General features: G+C 32.9%; 2 protein-coding genes across 3 annotated transcripts; one reads left to right on the top strand and one right to left on the bottom strand.

Moving 5' to 3' along the window:
- The first annotated feature begins 1,362 nt into the window (after positions 1–1,362).
- On the top strand, positions 1,363–9,410 carry LOC114194486 (protein INVOLVED IN DE NOVO 2-like). Of its 2 annotated transcripts, XM_028084740.2 has the most exons (11): positions 1,363–1,659; positions 2,813–3,160; positions 3,326–3,667; positions 3,851–4,345; positions 4,532–4,888; positions 5,037–5,972; positions 6,390–6,571; positions 7,329–7,418; positions 7,517–7,804; positions 8,495–8,704; positions 9,070–9,410. In XM_028084740.2, the coding sequence occupies exons 2-11, from the start codon at positions 2,845–2,847 to the stop codon at positions 9,304–9,306; spliced, it is 3,453 nt and encodes a 1,150-aa protein (XP_027940541.2). In that variant the 5' UTR covers positions 1,363–1,659; positions 2,813–2,844; the 3' UTR covers positions 9,307–9,410. The 2 variants fall into 2 exon arrangements, with proteins under 2 accessions (XP_027940541.2, XP_027940542.2); XM_028084741.2 differs by lacking the exon at positions 2,813–3,160 and having other exon boundaries at positions 1,368–1,659.
- A 973-nt stretch (positions 9,411–10,383) lies between these two features.
- LOC114192995 (expansin-A4) lies at positions 10,384–12,402 on the bottom strand. The gene is made up of 2 exons (XM_028082680.2): positions 11,838–12,402; positions 10,384–11,050 (listed from the first exon to the last, which is right to left on the bottom strand). Exons 1-2 carry the CDS (start codon positions 12,308–12,310, stop codon positions 10,741–10,743), a joined length of 783 nt encoding a protein of 260 aa, XP_027938481.1. The 5' UTR covers positions 12,311–12,402; the 3' UTR covers positions 10,384–10,740.
- Between the last annotated feature and the right edge of the window lie 7,845 nt (positions 12,403–20,247).

Below are 20,247 nucleotides of genomic sequence, written 5' to 3' on the forward strand. Positions count from 1 at the left end.
TTTTCTACCATTTTCTAGTTTTGATTTTTGTGCATGTGAGAATTTTTAGCCGCATGTGTCATCTAAGCTTCCTCTGTATTTCTCTACTGATCAGTGGTTTTGATGATGTTTCTTAATCATATTTATGTTGTTCCTGAGTTGAATCTGAGCTATGTAGCTTTGAAGGAAGTCTTGTCCCGATACTCTTTTGAGTTGTCTCACGGAAAGGAAAGTTAATTTCATTATTTTTAACTTATAAACATATTAGCGTTATAGATTATATGATTGTACTGTGATTGGTTGTTGTATCTGAGAAGTAGGATGACATGATATGTGAAAGTTATGAAATCTAAGTGTTTAAATTATGTTTGTATAAAATGTTGATGTTTATATAGAAATTACTCGTTGGGCTTGGCGAACTCTAAGTCAGGGACTCAATGACTTGAGATTTGTTGGACGAATTACTGAAGGATATTTTTCTTTGAAGGTCCTAGTTCTACACTTGTTGTGTGAGCAATTTGTCATTGGTTGAAAGGTACTTTTTGCTCAACAAGAAGACATGCTTGTTAAGCGAGTGGATCAAAACCTGGGAGAAATGTTGGCTGATCTACTTTAATAAGTTAGTAGCTTTTATGAACGATTGATTGAGATTTGATTGATGAATCATAATTTGTTGATATTAATCCAGGGATAATTAGTAGGAGATTGTTTAGTGTAAATATTAATGTAGGGGTCCACTTGGAAGTTATCCGTAGACTCGCTCTAATAATGATTCAAATTCGAGAAATGAAGTATCTGGTGAGAAGAACAAGAGGTCCTAACCTAGGGTTTTACCTTGATTAAAAGTGTTAATGTAATGTACACAACTTACCACGGTCTGATATCTTAGTTTTCGGATAACAATAATATGATATTTATATATTAGAGTTTTATAATTTAATTTTATCAATTATGAAATATTTTGTTTGATAATTTATACAAATGAGATGGTACACATGTTTTCTTTGTAGAACCTCCCATTATCTATAATTATGATTATATACAGAGGATATTTTATTCAGTAATCGTTGTTTGGTGTACACATTTTTTTTAATGTTTTTTAATATAAAAAACAGTAGGAATTTATTTTGTAACTGCTGTTTTTGTATACACATTCTTTTACCATTTTATCCTTATAAGCATAATTAACTTTATTAGTTAATATAATAAAAAAAATCATAATATTATAAAAACTTACCCACATAATTTTTTATAACAATTTATGAAACTGCTAAAATACATGGAACATTTGTGATTCTGCAATTAATCATTAATGTTTATTTATTTGTTTATATAATTCATTTACACATATAATATAATATAAAATGTAATATATAGTGATCATTTCCATGTTCCATCTCACCGAGTTCCCAGTAACTCTTTGCAGGACAACTGAGGTTTTCTGTCTAGGACTTCAACGGCAATGACAGTTGTTCATAGCACGCTCTACACACCTCCCAGCGCAAAACCCTAGTTTGTGATTATCACATTTTTTTCTCCCTCCCTCCAATATCATCACTTTTCCTCTTCAATTTTGCGCTTGTTGATCTTTATTGTGTCAATTTGGTGAATGTGAAGAAGAACAACAACAATAACGGTCTTCTCTGAGCTTCTATTAGTTTATCTTGTATCCGGCAATAGGTATCTATTCAAATCCTGTTTTTTTTTTTTTTTTTTTTTTTCATTTAGAATTAGAACTGATCGCATGCGGTTGAAACCTTTCCTTTTTACTTTTATCTTCTTTTGTACTGCATGTTGTCTACGGGGAAGATCATATCTGTGCAGTAAGTTTTTATTTTTATGGTTGATTGCTTTCTTTTATGTTGTTTCCTTTAAAAAATACATTTTTAATAATTTTTAATAAATGTCAAAGTTTGTCGTGACTCTAGTTTTGTTTCGTGAACATTTCTCTGTTATTTATCTGCTATCTGACTTGTGGAATGTCCCTTGGATAACACTTTAGATTCTGAACAATGAGACATAGTTTCTTGTTGTTTAGGCCATGAGACCACTTTAAATGATTACAAACTTCTCATTAGTTATAAAAAAATTTGAAAAGTAAAAGAAAAGAAAAGATTTCCTTCTGCTTTCATGCTTGATGGTTGGTAAATTTATAATATGTATGCAGACTGTTAGAATATTTATGTTATTATGTTTGTCTTTGTCTCATTTTGAAGAACTTTGAAGCTGCTTAACTCTGACTTAGGTTCTTAGATGCATTATACTTTTACAAAAACTTTTAGTTCTTGTATTTTCAGTTAAACATGCTTATATCCCTATATTTTCTTATTGTTAAATTTGATCATCAAACTTTGTGAACACATGAGTTTAGTCCTTCCTTATCATTGTTGTGAACACTGAGGATCAGATTTATCAATATGAAAGTATGAATAATTTGAACATGTTTTTCTGAAACTGCAATAACTAAAAGCGACATGAATGTATGTTTTTCCCTTTTGTAAATAATTTGATTCCATAATCAAAGACAAAATATGATTTAAGTAATAACGTACTTGCTTCACATGTTTTAAACTACAGCCCTTGTTGTGGTTTTATCATGTCCCTCGATATTGCAGAAAAATACAGACACATGCAGTCAATATGGTCATAATTGAGATCTTATCATGGTGTGGTTGCAACCACCCCAAAACCTTGACAATGCAGTCAAAATTGCAATAGTCAACAGTTTTAAAAACTTTGGTTGCTAGTTCAATATGATATCTAATGGAGAAATCTGTAAAACAACAAAACAACTGGTAGCATTAACAGTCTAACCATAATTTTAATTTTTCAGCTGACATAGTATTAAGCCTTGGTGAAACCATAATGGTTCAATGCTCTAACAAAGATATTGACACAAGTACATCTCGACTAAGTTGGTGGTACGTAGATATATCTTATCAAGAACTCAAGAAGGGAACTTACAAAGTGAAAAATTCAGATGAAACTTTCATTTGTCCATACTGTCCTGAGAGGAAACAGGATTATAAGTACAGGGAACTCCTTAATCATGCTTCTGGGGTTGGTCGGAGTAGTTCAGAAAAGAGAACAGCAAAAGAGAAGGCTAATCATCTGGCTTTAGTGAAATATTTGGAAAAAGATCTTGCTTATGTGGATGGCACATCAAAACCTGCAGATAAAGGTTTCCCGTTAATGAAGTTACTGAACAAAATTTCAGTTTTAAATATTTTCCTTATTACCTAAGCCGAATCTTGCCAATTTACAATAATATTCAATGGCATAATGAAGATATTTAATAAAATAACATGACAACAGTCAGTACTAACATTAAATTTTTAACTTTCAGGTGTCAAATTATTCAACCCAGGAGAAACAGTAATGTCTCAGTTCTCTAGCAAGGATACTGATACATCTCAAATAAGTTGGTGGTATGTAGATACATCTTACGAAGAACTCAAGAAGGGAAGTTACAATGTAAAAACCTCAGATGTGACTTTCATCTGTCCATACTGTCCTAGGAGAAAACAGGATTATTTGTACAGGGAACTCCTAGAACATGCATATATGGTGGGTCGTAGTAGTTCTGAAAAGAAAAGTGCAAGAGAGAGAGCCAATCATCTTGCGTTAGTAAAATATTTGGAAAATGATCTTATTATTGTGGATGGCCTTTCAGAACCTGTTGATAAAGGTGAGTCTCCAGTTAATGGAAATGACTTAGTCTAGAACGAAATTTCAGTTCTATACTTTCTCTATTCCAAGTTACTGAATATACGGAAATGTGCCAATTCACAAGTAGTTAATGGAATAATAAAGATATTTGTAAAGCAACATGACAGTAGCCAGTACTATCACTGTTTCTTTTGTTTCTCAGGTACCAAATTAAGCTCAGGACAACCTGAAATAGCTCAATGCTCTAACAAGGAGACTGGTACGAGTGCATCTCCGCCAATAAACTGGTGGTATGTAGATAAGTTTTACAAAGAACTCAAAAAGGGAAATCATATTGTGCAATCCTCAGATGAGACTTTTTCTTGTCCATACTGCCCTAAAAAGAAAAAACAGGATTATGTGTACAGGGAACTTTTTGACCATGCTTCTGGGGTGGGTCAGAGTACTTCACAAAAGAGAAATTTCAGAGAGAAGGCTACTCATCTGGCCTTGATGAAATATTTGAAAAATGATCTCATGCACTTGAGTGATTCATCAAAATCTGTAAATGAAGGTAATCACCCAGTTACTAGAGTGGATCAGAGTAGTTCACAAGAAAGAAGAGTCAAAGAAGATGTTACTCATATGACTTTAGCAAAAGACTTGAAAAAGGATGTCATGAATGTGAGAGGTTCATCATCAAAACCTGTAAATGAAGGTGATCCCCCTGTTGTTAATGAAGAGATCGTATGGAGATTCTGTTCAATTTTTTCTAGTTATTGATTAATTCAATTCACTATGGTGTATAATGGAAGTAGCATGCAAAGTGACAATTTTGATCAAAATTAAAAATCAGTGTAGTAACTCGTGGCAGCCAGTGCTAATACTGTTTTTTATTTTTCAGGAACCATAATAATAAGCCCAGGAAAAACTGCAATTGGTTGCTGCTCTGACAAAGATAGCAATATGAGTTCATCTCAGATTGGGCGGTATGTAGATAAATTTTATGAAGAACTCAAAATGGGAAGACACTGTGTGAAAACCTCGGATGAGACTTTCACATGCCCATACTGCCCTAATAAAAAGATAAACCGGGATTATGTGTACAGGGAAATCCTGGAACATGCTTCTGGGGTGGGTCAGAGTAGATCACAAAAAAGAAGTTTCATTGAAAGGGCCAATCATCTGGCTTTAGAAAAATATTTGAAAAAGGATGTTATGAATGTGGGTGCTTCATTTCCATCAAAACCTATGGATCAAGGTGATCCCCTGTTAATGAAATAATTGTAACAATATTTATGTTTCTTCTCTGTTACTGATTATGCCCATATCAGCAAATTCACAATACTTGAACTAATCTACAAAGCAACATGACATGTTTGTTAGTTACGCTACTTTTTGTCTTTCAGGCACAATATCAGCAACCCCAGGAGAAACTGTGACGGGTCACTACTCTCATAAAGATAATAATATAAGGGCAACTCAAATAAGTGGGTGGTATGTGCATAAATCCTACGAAGCACTCAAAAAGGGAAGTCATATTGTGAAAACCTCTGAAATGACTTTCTCATGTCCATACTGCCCTAATAAAAAGAGAAAGCGGGATTATGTGTTCAGGGAAATCCTTGAACATGCTTCTGGGGTGGGTCAGAGTATCTCACAAAAGAGAAGTGCCACTGAAAAGGCTAATCATTTGGCTTTAATGAAATATTTGGAAATGGATCTTATGAATGTGGATGGTACACCAAAAACTGCAGATAAAGGCAATATCCTTTTTGAGGAGCAGTTTGTGTGGCCATGGACTGGGATATTGGTTAATATTCCTACTGGACAGACAGAAGATGGACGTTGTGTTGGGGAAACTGGTTCCAAGCTGAGGGACGAACACAGAATCAGGGGATTTAATCCTTGTAGAGTCCGGACTCTTTCGGATATCCGGGGTCACTCTGGAACTGCAGTTATGGAATTTAATAAAGATTGGACTGGCTTAGCTAATGCTTTGGCATTTGAAAGAGCATATGAATTAGATCATCACGGGAAAAAGGACTGGCTTGCTAATACTGAGCAAAAGTCTGGTATTTATGCATGGATTGCTCGAGCTGATGACTACAAGACGAATAATATCATTGGGGAACAATTGCAGAAGATGGGGGATATCCAAACAATATCTGAACTCATGAAAGAAGAAGCTCGTATACATGACAAACTTGTTTCCTGCTTGAACAATACTCTTCAGGTCAAGAAGAAGCGGTTAATGGAGATGGAAGTAAAATACAATGAGACTTCACGTCGCATGGAAATTGTAATGGGGGAAATAGATAAGCTCACTCAAGACCACAATCAAGGTATATATTGCTGTTGAATCTATGTTGCTTTATTTCTCTAGTTTGGACCATGACTCGTTTGATGTTGTTGTCGTTGTTAGTATTTTTGGTTTCCAATTTATTTTTAAGTCACATGGGTCCAATTCTACAATGAAATTGTTTACATTGGCATAATTTCCTGTGTGTTAGATTATATATCACTGGATTGAGTCTGATTTTAACAATTTTTATTGGTAGAATCAAAGTCCAGACATTGCAAACTTCTGGTTGCATCACCATCGTGGTTGTTACACTGTAGAATTTATCTCTGTAATAGTAATGGTTTCCAAATGTCCTGCTGGATCTTCTACAATACACTTCTGACTTTTCATTGTTTGTAAAGGATGCTGAACTATTTTAATGACATTTTATTATTATACCATGATTGATTGTATTCAGAGATGAAGAAAATACAATCAAGTGCAACTCAGCACTTCCAGAATATTTTTAATGGTCATGAAAGGCTTAAGTTGCAACTGGAATCTCAGAAAAGAGAGCTTGAGTTGCGGAGAATTGAACTGGAAAAACGTGAAGCACATAATGAAAGTGAAAGCAAGAAGTTGGAAGAAGAGATTATGGAGGTTTAGTGTTATTATTATTGCTATTGTTGCATCTCTTCTATCATGCTGTGCTTGAGATTCCTGTGAAATAGAAATTGAAGGAAAAAATCATTGTTTAAGGATACTTAATTAAGATGATCAATATTTATTTGTTTTAGTGATTTTAATGGAAGAGTTGGCAAACAAAATTAATAACTTTTCCATTTTTACTTATCAAGTTTAATGATCACCTAATGATTGGAATATGTTTCCAGCTGACTTGTGTGAGAACTAGGCCCAAGGATATTAGGAATGTAATCTAATTGGTTATTAGTAGTATGCAATTGAAAGCTACACATTTTCTTCTATGAAAACTCTTTTTGTTTCTTTTTTCAGTCAAAAATGGACTACATGAGATTGTTTCTGTTAATGAATATTTTAAATTTTTTTAATGTAATGTATTCTAAAATGGATGTCAATAATAATGATAATAATATGAACTCCATTTAGTTTTTATATGCTAAGGAGTTTATGTGATGAAATTTAGGGAAAGCAGGGTTAAAATAAAAGCTACCCGTTTAGAGTTTTATGTCAAAGAATGTCATTGGGATTTTTTTTTTTCCTTCTATTTTTGACATTATTTTGTCCCTCACGGTAAGAACATTGCTATGGAACCTATAAACAAAAAGTGTGGCATTATGTTTTATTTGTATTTTTTAAATCCTTTAATAATGACGATGTGGTTAAGAATTTGTTAGAATGTTATGTATAACAATGCTGATGTCTATTGTCTTTTTAGAATGCATTGAAAAATAGCTCTTTGGAAATGGCTGTTCTGGAGCAACAGAAAGCTGGTGAAAATATTTGGAAACTGGCTGCAGATCAAAAGGTTTGTGTATCCTATTTTGTGCTTTTCTAATGACTGAGTGTCATTGTCCCCATCAGAATAGCTGGTTGTTAATGTTACCTGACAATATATTTATCCAGCGGCAAAAAGAACATCTTCGTCATAAAATCATCAGGCTTGAAAAACAACTGGAAGTGAAACAAAAACTAGAATTGGAGATTCAACAACTGAAAGGAAAATTAAATGTCATGCAATACATTGAGGAAGATGAAGACTCAGAAGTTCTGAATAAGGTGGATGCCTTACACAAGCATTTAAGAGAGAAGGAACAGTCACTACGAGACCTAGATGCCCTGAACCAGACACTAATTATTAAAGAGCGTCAGAGCAATGATGAGCTACAAGAAGCTCGAAAAGAATTGATTAATGTAAGTGTTTTTTAAAGTCTTCTATTCCCTTAGTTTTTTAAAGTGTTTGTTTTTTAATGTAAGTGGAACATCAATGACATTGGAATTTTGGAATTCCAACTTACTGGGTTCAGAGTCTGTAGTACAAAAACCACTTTCATCTCCACCACCACCCAAGCCTCCAGACCTGAATTTGCTGGCAGTAGCCAGTGGGTTTCCTTCCTATGATAAGACAGTATCACAATGCTATCAGGAAGGGTAGATAACCCTATTTGTGAAAAATAGTTGGAAAGTGAATCTTTAAATTGAAAAAAGATATATGAGAACTTAAAAGAGGAAAAAGTGATGTGTTTGTATAAATTTAAACCCTACCCTACCTGCTCATATTCCTTAAATTTCAAATATACATGTGTATATCTTAATTATTTTAAATGCTATAGAAAAAAATTATAATGATAGCACATTAACTGATAGTTCAGAAGTACTACAAACTAAAACAGTATATCAACTGTGTATACGTCTCCTCTTGCATACCATGTTTGATGTAGTAGCATACCTTGAATCACCTACACTACCATATTGAAGTGTATTGCAAACCAGTTAACAATGTTTAAACTATGACGGTGTTGGGGGTTTCAGTACTCATTTGGTACTTGTGTTTTGAATTTTTCCAACTTTTTCCAAACTTTCTTGAAATGTTATATGTTGCAGGGCATTAAAGAGATATCTTGCCGTGCTGGTGTTGGTGTGAAGAGAATGGGGGAGCTTGATATTAGACCATTCCTTGAAGCTATGAAGAAAAAATACAACGATGAGGATGCAGAAGAAAGAGCTTCAGAACTGTGTTCCTTGTGGGACGAGTATATAAAGGACCCAGGGTGGCATCCATTTAAAATTACCATAATTGAAGGAAAAGATCAGGTGTGCCTTGCTTAAGCTTATAGATATCACTATTTAGTCTTCATCAAATCTGGCGTTTTCTGTAGTAAGCACCTTGAAGTCTTCTTAGTTAGAAAGAATGGATATTTAGAAGCTTAGTCCATGTACCTTTGATGCCTAAATACTTCGATTTTACTTGCACTCCTCATAGATGAACTTTTCATGGTGACAAAATTAGAAGAAAAATAATGCTGGATGACATTGCTATATGAACTATTCTGATTAGTATGTAGATTGTATAATGATGTCAGATGATTAATGTTAGAACTAACATGGTGCCTATATTTAGGAATGTCAATTATGATTTTTTTCTAACTCGTCTGGTTTCACGATTTTTTTCATGGCAGGAAATCATAGACAATGAAGATGAAAAGTTGAAAGCACTGAAAAATGAGTTCGGTGAAGGAGTCTACAAAGCAGTGGTGACAGCTTTGACAGAGATCAATACATATAACCCAAGTGGGAGGTATACAACCTCTGAATTATGGAATTACGAAGAGGGAAAGAGAGCTACCTTGCAAGATGGAGTAAAATTATTATTGATGCAATATAAACTATCTAAACAGAAAAGAGGGACGGTGTAAAGGCTGGTATTTATGTATGTATGTAATTATAAAATAATGCAACTATAATTTTCAATTTTCTTTTGATCTACAAATTAAGAAAGAAAATTTTCTTACTGATGCAATCTGGTGCTGACAAATAAGTTAAGACTACCTGCAGACTGCATCTTCTCTTAGAATATTGTTAGATAATTTACAGTGTTCGGAAAATTTGATTTTCAACGTAACCATGGAATATAATGCTGAATAGTTGAATTGGTCACAGGAATATAAGCGTGTTCCTTTACATTACAACATTATATATTAATTTATAGTGTTCAGAAAATAGTTTTAGACTATACATTGTGTTATGCATATTGTTGGTTAGGCAGACATGTTCGGCCATAAGATGCCACTTAAAAAAGAAAAATGAATTACCAACCCTGTTATTCTAAGTTGAATTATGAGTTTGTTCTAATTATCAATTGATAAATTACTTCACTTGTTGAATTATGTATTTACTTAAAGGAAGCAAGTACATGCCTCCTATAGAGAGAAACCCAATGAAGAAAATGGCAATTAGTGAATCACTGCAACAAAAACGTCCATTCTTTATGTCTCTGTTGCTTGACCAAACAATTGGAACGTGGAACTGCAATTTGAAAAATCTTACTCATGACATTGGACGTGTAACAAGTTTCTTAAAAGCCCAACTCTACACTATTGCAACAATCTGTAAAGTCCACTATTTATTGGTAAAACAGAGAACAAAATTCCATTCAATAAAGAAAACATATTTTAACATACCGCAGAACAAATTAGTTTTTTAATCCATGCTACCTTTTTATTTTGGCATCGAAGAAGTTAAGAGAAACAACACGGAAGGTATAGAATCTACTTTGCTAACAGTTTACGAAGAGACAAATACGGTGAATTAGCACCCATTTCCACAATTTTCTTGTACTCCTTTTGCTTTTCGGCGCAGCTAAGCGTGCTCATCAGCTTTAGAACATCTCATGCATGCATCAAACACAAACACACTTGTCAAGTTTCAATAACTAACTCATCACTTCACCGCATCACAGTTGGAAAATTAAGAGCTTAAAAAAGTGAACAAGATTATAAAGATAAACACACTTGATCTTTTCATTAATATATATAAATATGTCTAAGAAATATAGCTGCGGGCTCATACACTTGAAGCCACTTCAGCACCTTACAAGTTTCACATGATGTTCCCCTCCTCCATTTTTTCAAATCCTATAACACTTCAAACTCGTATACCAAGACAACCCCACTTTCACAAGACAAAGAAAGAAAGAAAAAAAAGTCAAAAAGTTCACTGATCACTACCACCACTTACTTTACTTCCCTCCATTTTTTTCACCCTATATCCACATCCCAAGGCAAATTCAAAACTACATAGAGGTAAAGCTTTTTTCTTTTTTTAATAAGAGAAAAACCCAGAAAACACGATCAGACCCTGAAATTTTTGCCAGTGAAAGTTTGGCCAAATTGCCAATTGGCGGGTACAATGTTCCAGGAGGTGGAGGTGCGCCGGTCACTGGCTGTGACCCTGAACGAGAGTGACTGACCAACCAGAACAGCGTTTGATTGCCAATTCTGACCCCAGTTACGGCTCATACTCATCCACCCAGTCTTAGACCCTTTCACGCTCGTCCTCACCACATCCCCTGCACCCGCCACGTTGGTGATCAAAACCAGGTTGAAGTAACGGAAGCCGTTGATCGTGAACCGCATCCCTCCCTGCTTTCTACAAGGCACCCTGCACATTCACGCACCCAATCACAATCGTCAGTGGCATCATTCGTAATAAAACGCATCCACCAGGGCAGACAAATACAACTACATAGTTACAATCAAACTATCTTATTTTTGGTTGGTTTCGAGAATCGTGCAGTTACGCGGCAAAAGTGCACGTTTGTCAAAATCCTGAACCGGTTTCAGATAACCGGTTCAAGTTTTCTCCAGACAGGGACCCACCAAATAACAATCAACGCTTCTGATCAGTTTTCACTTTTACGAATTACGAATCACGAATCACCAATAGTCTACTGTCTAGTCCCCGCCATAGTGTAAGAATATCAGTACACTCTGTCGGTTTAAACGACGTCGCATTTCTGATTATGCGCTTTGCACCCTCAGAAGGCCAAAAGCCAAACATGCGCGTTCAGTCTATTTTTCTTATTCGCAATTTATTATAAAATAATAAAACATCAAAATATCCCTTTCTTTAGTATAAATTATTAATTTTTCGCTTACAGTGTCTATTCAACTGTCCGAAGAGAAAAACTACACCTTTACCAAATGCGGGAAAAATTCCGTCATATACTTTATTTTAAACTCGTGTTTTGAATTACAAATTTAATTGAAATACAACAAACACTATAACTGAAATTTAAAAAAGGGAAAGTAAAAACAGTAAGAGAGTAGGTTAATAGTAATTAACAGAAAACATATTTAAAAATAAAAGTATGAAAAAATGTGTTATTAATATATAAAAAAAAATGTAACGAAAAGGTAAAAGCGAAAATGGGTGAAGGTAACGTTACCTGCGGTAAGAGACAGGGACGATGCCGGCGCGGTACTCTGCGATTTTGAGGAACATGGGCATGGCGAGGTCGAAGTGTGGTCTGGGAGGGTTGCACCATCCTCCATTGTCGCTGGGGAGAGCGTAGTTCGGAGGGCAGAAGTTCGTGGCCGTCACCAAGATCGAGGGGCTGCCAGCGTGGCACCAACTCGGGTCGTTCGCGCACTTTATCTCGAAGCACGCGCCGCAGCTCAGCCCGCTGTTGAACAGCGCCGTGCTCAGCGCAGCCGTGTTCACACCGTAGCCCTGGCTGTACAGGTTCCCGTACCCGCACGCGCCGCCCATTGTGCCCGACGCGTCGCTCCCCCCGTAAAACGTGGCGTGCGCGGTCTCCCACGCGCCGCCGCCGTACACGCCCGGGATTCGGGCCTCGGCGGAAGTTAGAAGAACAGTTGTGAGGGAAACAATGGCAATGATTCTTTTGAGCGTAGCCATTGCGAGTGGGAACACTGAGCAGGGTTTAGTTAGGAGTTATGAGAAGAGGAACGGTTTCAGAAAGAAACTAACTCTGTTTTGTGTTTGAGTTCTGTGGAGGGAAGATAGAAAGGTTCGTGGGTATTTATGGAGGGAGTGTGAAGAAAACTGGGCCCCACTGCGATCTCTTTTGGACCGTTGATTTTCACCTTCGGTCACTGTTGCTTATTTTGTTTTCTTCTTTCCTTTTGTCGATGAAAGTGGTACGTAGGTAGATCCGATAAGTAAGAAAAGAAAAAAAAAATAAGGAACAATAAGGTAAAACAATAAATGTTTTTTTTTTTACTTTTACTTTTTACCATTTATCTATCTGATTAACCAAATAAAACCTGAATGAGAAAAGTGAGTGGGTTACTATGGTGGTGATGAGTGTAGGGGACAAAAGAAGTTAGGGACCTTAGGACCTGAAAATTGATATGAAATCACCTTGCTTCATTTGCAAGTTGTGCCATAAAACCAAACCATTGAAACCATTTTTTCTATTTTGGAATTTGAGGTTGTTCTTTATGTTACTAACTTCTTACTATGTTTGTGTTCAATGTTTCAACCGGAGTCAAAAAGTCACCAGGATCCAATAGTGAAAGAGTTCACACTATGAATATAGTTGTACGGATGTGATTTGTTTTCCATATCAATATATAGTGGTCAGGGATAACACACTCTTTCATTAGTAATACACAATTCTTTTCTTCCAAACATTATATTCATACGCATCAAAACTAGGGTATATACATATATTTAGTGTTGATAATGACAATGACATTTAACATACCATATGATTATAATTAATCATTCTCTATGACTTCGTTTTTTTTTATCTCCTTGAATTACAACCTTTCAGAATTAAAAAACATAAAAAAAAATATTATGAGCGAATGATAAAGGATATTTCTTTCACTATATATTAGAGTGGTGTTTAAGGAATATCCCAATCAAGTTTAAGCTCATGCGATGATAACAATAATAATAATAAAGTTGCTTCTGCATCGGTGCTTGTGATGGTAACAAAATCATATTAGTAGTAAAAATTTGAAGTGAACATAAAAACAATGAGAAACCCAAGTCAGAGTGAAGTCACCTTTCACGGCTACTGAAACATAATGGAAAAAAAAAATGCATTCGTTTTCATTGATTTTTCAATATTTTGAGGTGCAGAGTCAGAAACGCTGTAGCGAAAACAGCAAAAGTCGGAGAAGCTGATAAAGTAAAACCTAATTTCGTATTTTATAAAAAAGAAAGCAGTTGAAATTATGAATCTAAGAAAAAGTAAGTACTTATTTAACAAATAAAATTTTGCTAATCAGTATATTATAGAGTTGCTAAATTTGTTAGTCTTCTTATTCACATGGCATTCCATGTCAGGTTTGTCGAGTTCACACATTAAAGTAGTAACTAACTCGTACAATTTTCCAATTTGACTTTCAAATCTCATTCATATTAATCTCTTTGTAACAACACACTTATTTAAGCTTTTTTTTTTTTTGTGAGAAATGCTAATCGTTTATAAGTTGATGGAAAATTGTTATATACTATTATACTTTTTGGAATCGGATGAGATATTATTACATGCTTTGGTTTCGAAAATCTTTTTTAAACAAAACATTGAATTTGTAGATTTTTTCCTTCGTTTTAAAAATTAACGTAAACATATTTTAAAATTAATTAAAACAATTTCAAATTACATTTTATTAATAAAACATGAAGTATGACTGCTATTTTAATTGTAATAATATATATATATATATATATATATATATATATATATATATATATATATATATATATTTGTGTGTGTGTGTGTGTGTCTATTTTAAAATTACAAAGCATATGAATGTCATTTTAAAAAAAACGTAGAGAAGTGAGTAGTTAAACAATTCAATATTTGTTTATAAAAAAAAATATCCTTTGTATTTTAAAATTTTTAATTTTCTTAATATTTAGTTAAATTTAGCCCTATTGATATTTTGAAATTAGATAAGGTAGACGAATGACATTAAGAGATGTGAATGTATATTTTAAGATTATATAACAACAGAAAAAAAATAATACAAATTCTTTATTATAATTATATTTCTTGAAATCAATATTATTTTTAGAATAGAAATAAATAAATTATAAAAAAATCTAAACGACTTTTTATTAAATCCAAACATTTTTCATAGACATTTGTCACGTCCAATTGAGGACCAAATTATTATAAAAATATGGGTTTAATTTATCGATTTTTTAGTGAAAAGAAAAATGTTATCTAAACAGGTAATAGCTTGAACTATATTTTTCATACTATGACATTGGAAAAGAAATTTTCATGTCAATGTTATAATTCGAGAATTTTAAGCAGGTTACTCATTTTAAGAAAAAAAATTAAAATGATTTTGTAATAATATGTGGTTTTTCATAGGAAATTTAAAAAATTTATTAAGAGTAATTTAATGGTTTAAAATTAAATAATTTTAAGTTTCATTTAAAACATTTGAAAAAATTTATACTCTTTATCTCTCAAAGTTGTACTTTTTATTTTCATATACTCAATTTTAATCGCAACATCATTAGTTCATACAAGGCTAGGGTTTCATATGTCTTTAACAAAAATAAATATAAAAGTAAAACATTATTAATTAAGATTATACAATACATATAACATATTTCTACTCATGCAAATGCAAAGATCCTTATATTGAAAAAAAAAAAAAAAAATCAGAAACGGCAGCGTAGTATGATACATGAAATTATACGATGCATTGTGTTTTTACTTAAGATGGTAATCAATATTTATTTGCAACTAATCAAAACACATAAAGGTAAGCTCAAATTAACCAGTGTTTGTAAATATATTTTTGAGTAAATTTGATTTTTTTAAAATTATTGTTTATAATTTGAAGTAATAAATTGTGTATAATATTTTTTATATTTAATAGGAATTGAAATAGCTCATTAAAAAAATGATTATTTTGAAATAATAATAAATTTGTTATATATAATACTTTCTGATCACATTAAAAAATAAAATACTTTTATAGTGTCATACTTTATTTATCAATAACGTATCTCGTTCTACCTCTCTTATAATACGAAAGTTATATGATTTAGCTTAATTTATCTTTAATAATTTTCTAGAAATAGACAAATATAAACACACTTAACCCATTTCGTTTTTATATTTTAAAAATAGTAGTTTTCAGAAACTCTATCTACTTTTATCTAGTATTTTTATTTAATTTATCTTTTATAGCCTTTTCCGTTCTCTCTCTCTCTTTTCTTCAAATTATCAGGAATATGAGAAAATTTTATCAATTCTTGAAATTGCATTATACACTTTGTATAATTTTTAGTAGAAATCAAATTAATTTTCAATTTAGCGGTTCCTTTCTAACTTTTAAGTAACTTTGTTCCTAAGAAATGAGGGAAAATAATTTATATAAATGTTTTAATGCAAAATAAGAGAAGAAATATTGAATCCCTGTCTTAGAAAAATTGCAAATATTTTTGAAACACCATAGTAAAATGCATGTTCTTAGATTGAGTTAAATACTATCATGAAAACATTTTGTTAAAAATACTTAAATAGGGAATTTTGAAGCAAGTTTTTTATTTCATAATTGTAATTTTTGTTTTTTTATTGTTTTTTTTTCTTTTTTTGAAAAGTGAAACAGAAGAAGAATCTTGAAAGTTTAGAAATTGGTAAGGTGTGCGAAGAAGGAACAAGGAAGAAGATGCAAAACGGGTGGAAGAAAATGAACGAATATAGATTAAGTATGTGGGTCCCACAGCTGCGATCCAAGCGTCCACCGCATTCAACGCTCCACGTATTACGCCGTGCATTTGACCGTACATCTGGGGACGGCGTTGAGTCTTCCCACATTCTAACGACTAATAATGTCACACCCACGTACTTACGAACGGAACGGAGAACTCGCCGTTCTTTATAAAAACATAATTCAATTACCAAAAAGTAACCAAAGTTTAGACTTTTTAGTTTAGATCTTACTTAATAATTTAGTATAATAGTACTTTTATCATTTCTAAGTCCATTGGGTAAAATATTTACATTTGTAGTTGTATTTTTATACACATTTTTTATGATTTTCTTTTTAATATTGCAGTGAAATATTTTTTCATTGTAATAATTAAATTTTTATTTTCTTTTATATTCTGATTAAAAAACATAACGAAATTGATGAGTCTTGTGAGTGGTTGTTTTGAGAGTTTGAGGGCGTGACTTGGTTAAATTATTGGATGGTATTATCTACCAAATCAACGAGATCTGCCACGTAGTGTGCATAATTAAACCTTATGGTTCAACAACTACGTAGCTGCACGCACCATTACTCAATCAATGCCTATGAAAAACGTTATCCAATGCTATCAGTATTTGACTTCGACATAACATCTCATATTCTTCCAAATCATGTTAATTGGTTCCTTTGTTTCATGGCACAAGTGAAATGCCTTGTGCTACCGTTTTTCCTACTACTACCTACCAAAGTAACAACAACACATCTTAGTCACATTCGTTTTCTTCTCAGGCAGGGATGCTACCATTGTGCACCTGTGAAACTCTTTATTATTCCACCTAATATTATTAAAGTTCTTTCATACTCCAACATTGTTTCCAATCATAACTCATGCACCACCAAAACCACAATCAGTAGTAACAAACAACAATTGCAACATATTCTAATCATAAAGGACAACCTCTGTTACAAGACTGGTCTCAATTTTAATGTAGAATGACAAATACATGTTTTGAAAAACATCATAATGCATTTTATCTTTCCTTTAGTGAAAAGTCTCAATCATATGATGGTAGGTAATTCAGTTGGCACTGACAATTAATCAATGATTATGAGTCTCGATTCAAGAGAGAGACCAGATCAGTTTCTTGAAATTTAGATATTGCCAATTGCATAAATTTTTCTGAATTTCTTGGGGTTTTAATTGATTGCATATAACTTGTTGACACTGTGCAATGTGCTAGGTAACAAAGCAATGGATTGAAGTTTGGTTTCTAAGTCACCGAGCAATATTTTATGGGCACGAGCAAATAAGTTTACTTCGATCTCATCCAACTAAGTCAATTATTAGTGACATATTTGCTTCCAACTCCTGATAATTAGTTATGATTATAACATGTGGTGAAATGTGCAGTCTCTGCTGTTAAATCAATACACTAATACCACTTGTGTTTATGGTCATAAAGAATAATTAAAAATCTTTTGTGGAAAGAATTGTTGTGGTAAACTCTTTGAAATAATAACAGAAACAGTACGCTCGAGGTAGATTTGAGCATGAACAATTTGTTGAAAACAAGGGTGTTGTGTAGGATGGGCTAAGAAGTGTTATTTACAAGGTGCAAAATGGTTCATATCCGACCAATAAACTGGGAGAACAATGAAAAAAGTGCTGTATATAAATTATTTGATAATTAAGCAATGGTATTGCTTAATAAAACACATGTACTAAGATACCAGATTTTAATTAATAATTTTGGGTTCAAAATAATATCGGACGATTCGGTGTTCCTTAAAAGAAAAGGGGGATTTTGGTCTTTTTTATATGAATCCAATCAAAACATGTTACATATATAATAATTTTAAATAATGCGAGATTGCTTTAGTGTACCATCGAAGTGCCTTTAGACATAAGAAGATGAAGAAAAAGGGTCAGTTCCGTCCATTTTATTCGTTCGAATGTGGTTCATAAAAAATGAGTCGGATTAGGTTAAAATGTCAATCAAAAATAGGTAAATAATGGTAATCATTTCGTACTAGCCTGTCACTTTTGTTTTTTAAGTTTGATTTCAAATTTTTTAAACTTTTTTTATTTTTTAAATTTGTTTATATATACATATAAATTAATATTAGATAAAATTAAAATAATTATTACATTTTACTTGTTGTTTTACTCTATTATAACTAGTTAAAATTTAATTTGTAAGTGTTAACGATTTAAATTACAATATTATTACATATTTACACTTTTTAAAAAATATAATATAAAAAAATTATTTTTTGAATTATTTTTTATTTTAATTTTTAATTTATAAAAAAAGGGTAAACAGGTCAGGACGTGCTGACCTATATTTTGGCCTGTCAAATTAATGGTTTGGACGGATTGAATCAGAGTGGGCTGATAGATTGAAATCTTCAACCTGACCTGTCCTTTTTAACACGGGTTGACCTGTCAGGTCCAACTTGTTTTGCCACCCCTAACAGGTGTCACCACCCACTACCTTCACATATGTTGAATCATCAAAAGCTCCTCTTGCCACCACTAACATGTCCTCTAATAACCCAACTGAACACCCCAATGATCCCACTCCCTTCCAACAAACTCTTTGAGGGATTTAACAGGTCCAAAATAAGTTGAAACCATTCACAAGGCTCATGCTGTAGGAGACAGTTTTCGTTTCCATGGTGGGCCTCTACTTGTGCCAAGGAGGAGAGAGTAGCACCATCATTACCGTTACATCGGAGATGATTATCACTATCATAGTTGGCCCAAGAGAAGACAGTGTCAAAGTACGTGCAATGCACATATTCGACCTACGTCGAGGACAAGAATGGAGAGGTGGGTGAGGGTGTAAGGGTGAAGCTGTCGTGGGTGAGGATTAGGTGGTCGACTTTGAGTTGAATGAGAGGCCATATGGTGTTATTATAGTTATTTAGATATGGTTTGCCTCTCAACTAAAATATAGTGTTACATAATTTGAAATTATTACATTTCACATATTTTCATTAAACCCACAAGAAAGGACATCAAAACCTTTTTTTTAAAAGGAGCACAAAAGCAATGGCCAATAATATACTCAAATTAAACTTAATTTTAATGTAAATATCATCCATTTTTTACCAATTCCAACGTAGTGTGGATGAGTTTTTTTTATTATAAGACCTTTATTATATTGCATGTGAACAGATAGTATAAAACAACTACATCTTCCTTAATCACCACATGTACCATTTCATATCCAAATTATAAGAGAAACCTTATAATATGGTTAGTTTCTCACCTATATATAATAATAATTGATTAAATGACAAATATTTAACAAGAAATTATACCTTTTGTTTATTTTAAATATCTCTGGTATACTTCAACTTAGGCTAAAAAAATCTATAAACACAAAGTAATTTTATAAGGAGTACTAATTCAATTCTCACACCCACTCTTCCAGACTTGAGTATCAAATAATCTTCTGCATATGATTCTCTTACTCTTTTATTTTCACCAACAATTTATTGTCAACCCTTATAGGTGGAAAACAACTTTTAGATTCACTCTCTTCGTATTAGGAGATTTACGCTGTCTTATGGTAAAAACAACCAACAACATCAACCCCGACTCTACTATAAAAAAAAAAATTAAAATAATATATTTGACAGACAAAATCGGGTAGTATACACATTGTACTTGCATAACACATACACCTTTTGAAATCTTGGTACGTAATGAAATGGATAATTGGAGAAACAATCTTACTGTTCCAGAGGTGTGTAATGATTCCACTATAAGCATTTAGTATTACATCATTAATCTACAAAGGTATCATTGTAAAAAACAAGATCATGGCCACAGTGGAGAGACACTTGCTGAGGTGAAAATAAAGTAAGCAACTAATTAACATCCTATGACGACAAAAGCAACAATTAGGACTAAAAAAAATGAGTGACTACTACCCTAATACACTTAGAAAATAAAATAAAAAAATGTCATGACACTACTATTTAGCATGATTTAATGCATCCCATTCGTTGATATGCATGGTGTAATTGAAAACGTGCCCAATCTTTGTGGGACAATGGTGGACCATTAGGCCCATTTAGAATGGCATGTCTGTTCTTTAAGTGAAATCCGTTGCTAAAAATCAGCAGGCTCTATTGAGCTTTACGCAATCC

This window comes from Vigna unguiculata, chromosome 8, assembly GCF_037176805.1.
Source record: "Vigna unguiculata cultivar grain cowpea cultivar isolate G323 ecotype 2 chromosome 8, ASM3717680v1, whole genome shotgun sequence".
Taxonomy (NCBI): domain Eukaryota; kingdom Viridiplantae; phylum Streptophyta; class Magnoliopsida; order Fabales; family Fabaceae; genus Vigna; species Vigna unguiculata.

Coding starts and splice junctions, on each gene's coding strand:
- LOC114194486 (XM_028084740.2), top strand. CDS start 2,845: ATGGTTCAATGCTCTAACAAAGATATTGACACAAGTACATCTCGACTA. Junction 5,973..6,389: donor CACTCAAGACCACAATCAAG/GTATATATTGCT, acceptor GATTGTATTCAG/AGATGAAGAAAATACAATCA. Junction 7,419..7,516: donor AACTGGCTGCAGATCAAAAG/GTTTGTGTATCC, acceptor ATATTTATCCAG/CGGCAAAAAGAACATCTTCG.
- LOC114192995 (XM_028082680.2), bottom strand. CDS start 12,310: ATGGCTACGCTCAAAAGAATCATTGCCATTGTTTCCCTCACAACTGTT. Junction 11,051..11,837: donor GTCCCTGTCTCTTACCGCAG/GTAACGTTACCT, acceptor GTGAATGTGCAG/GGTGCCTTGTAGAAAGCAGG.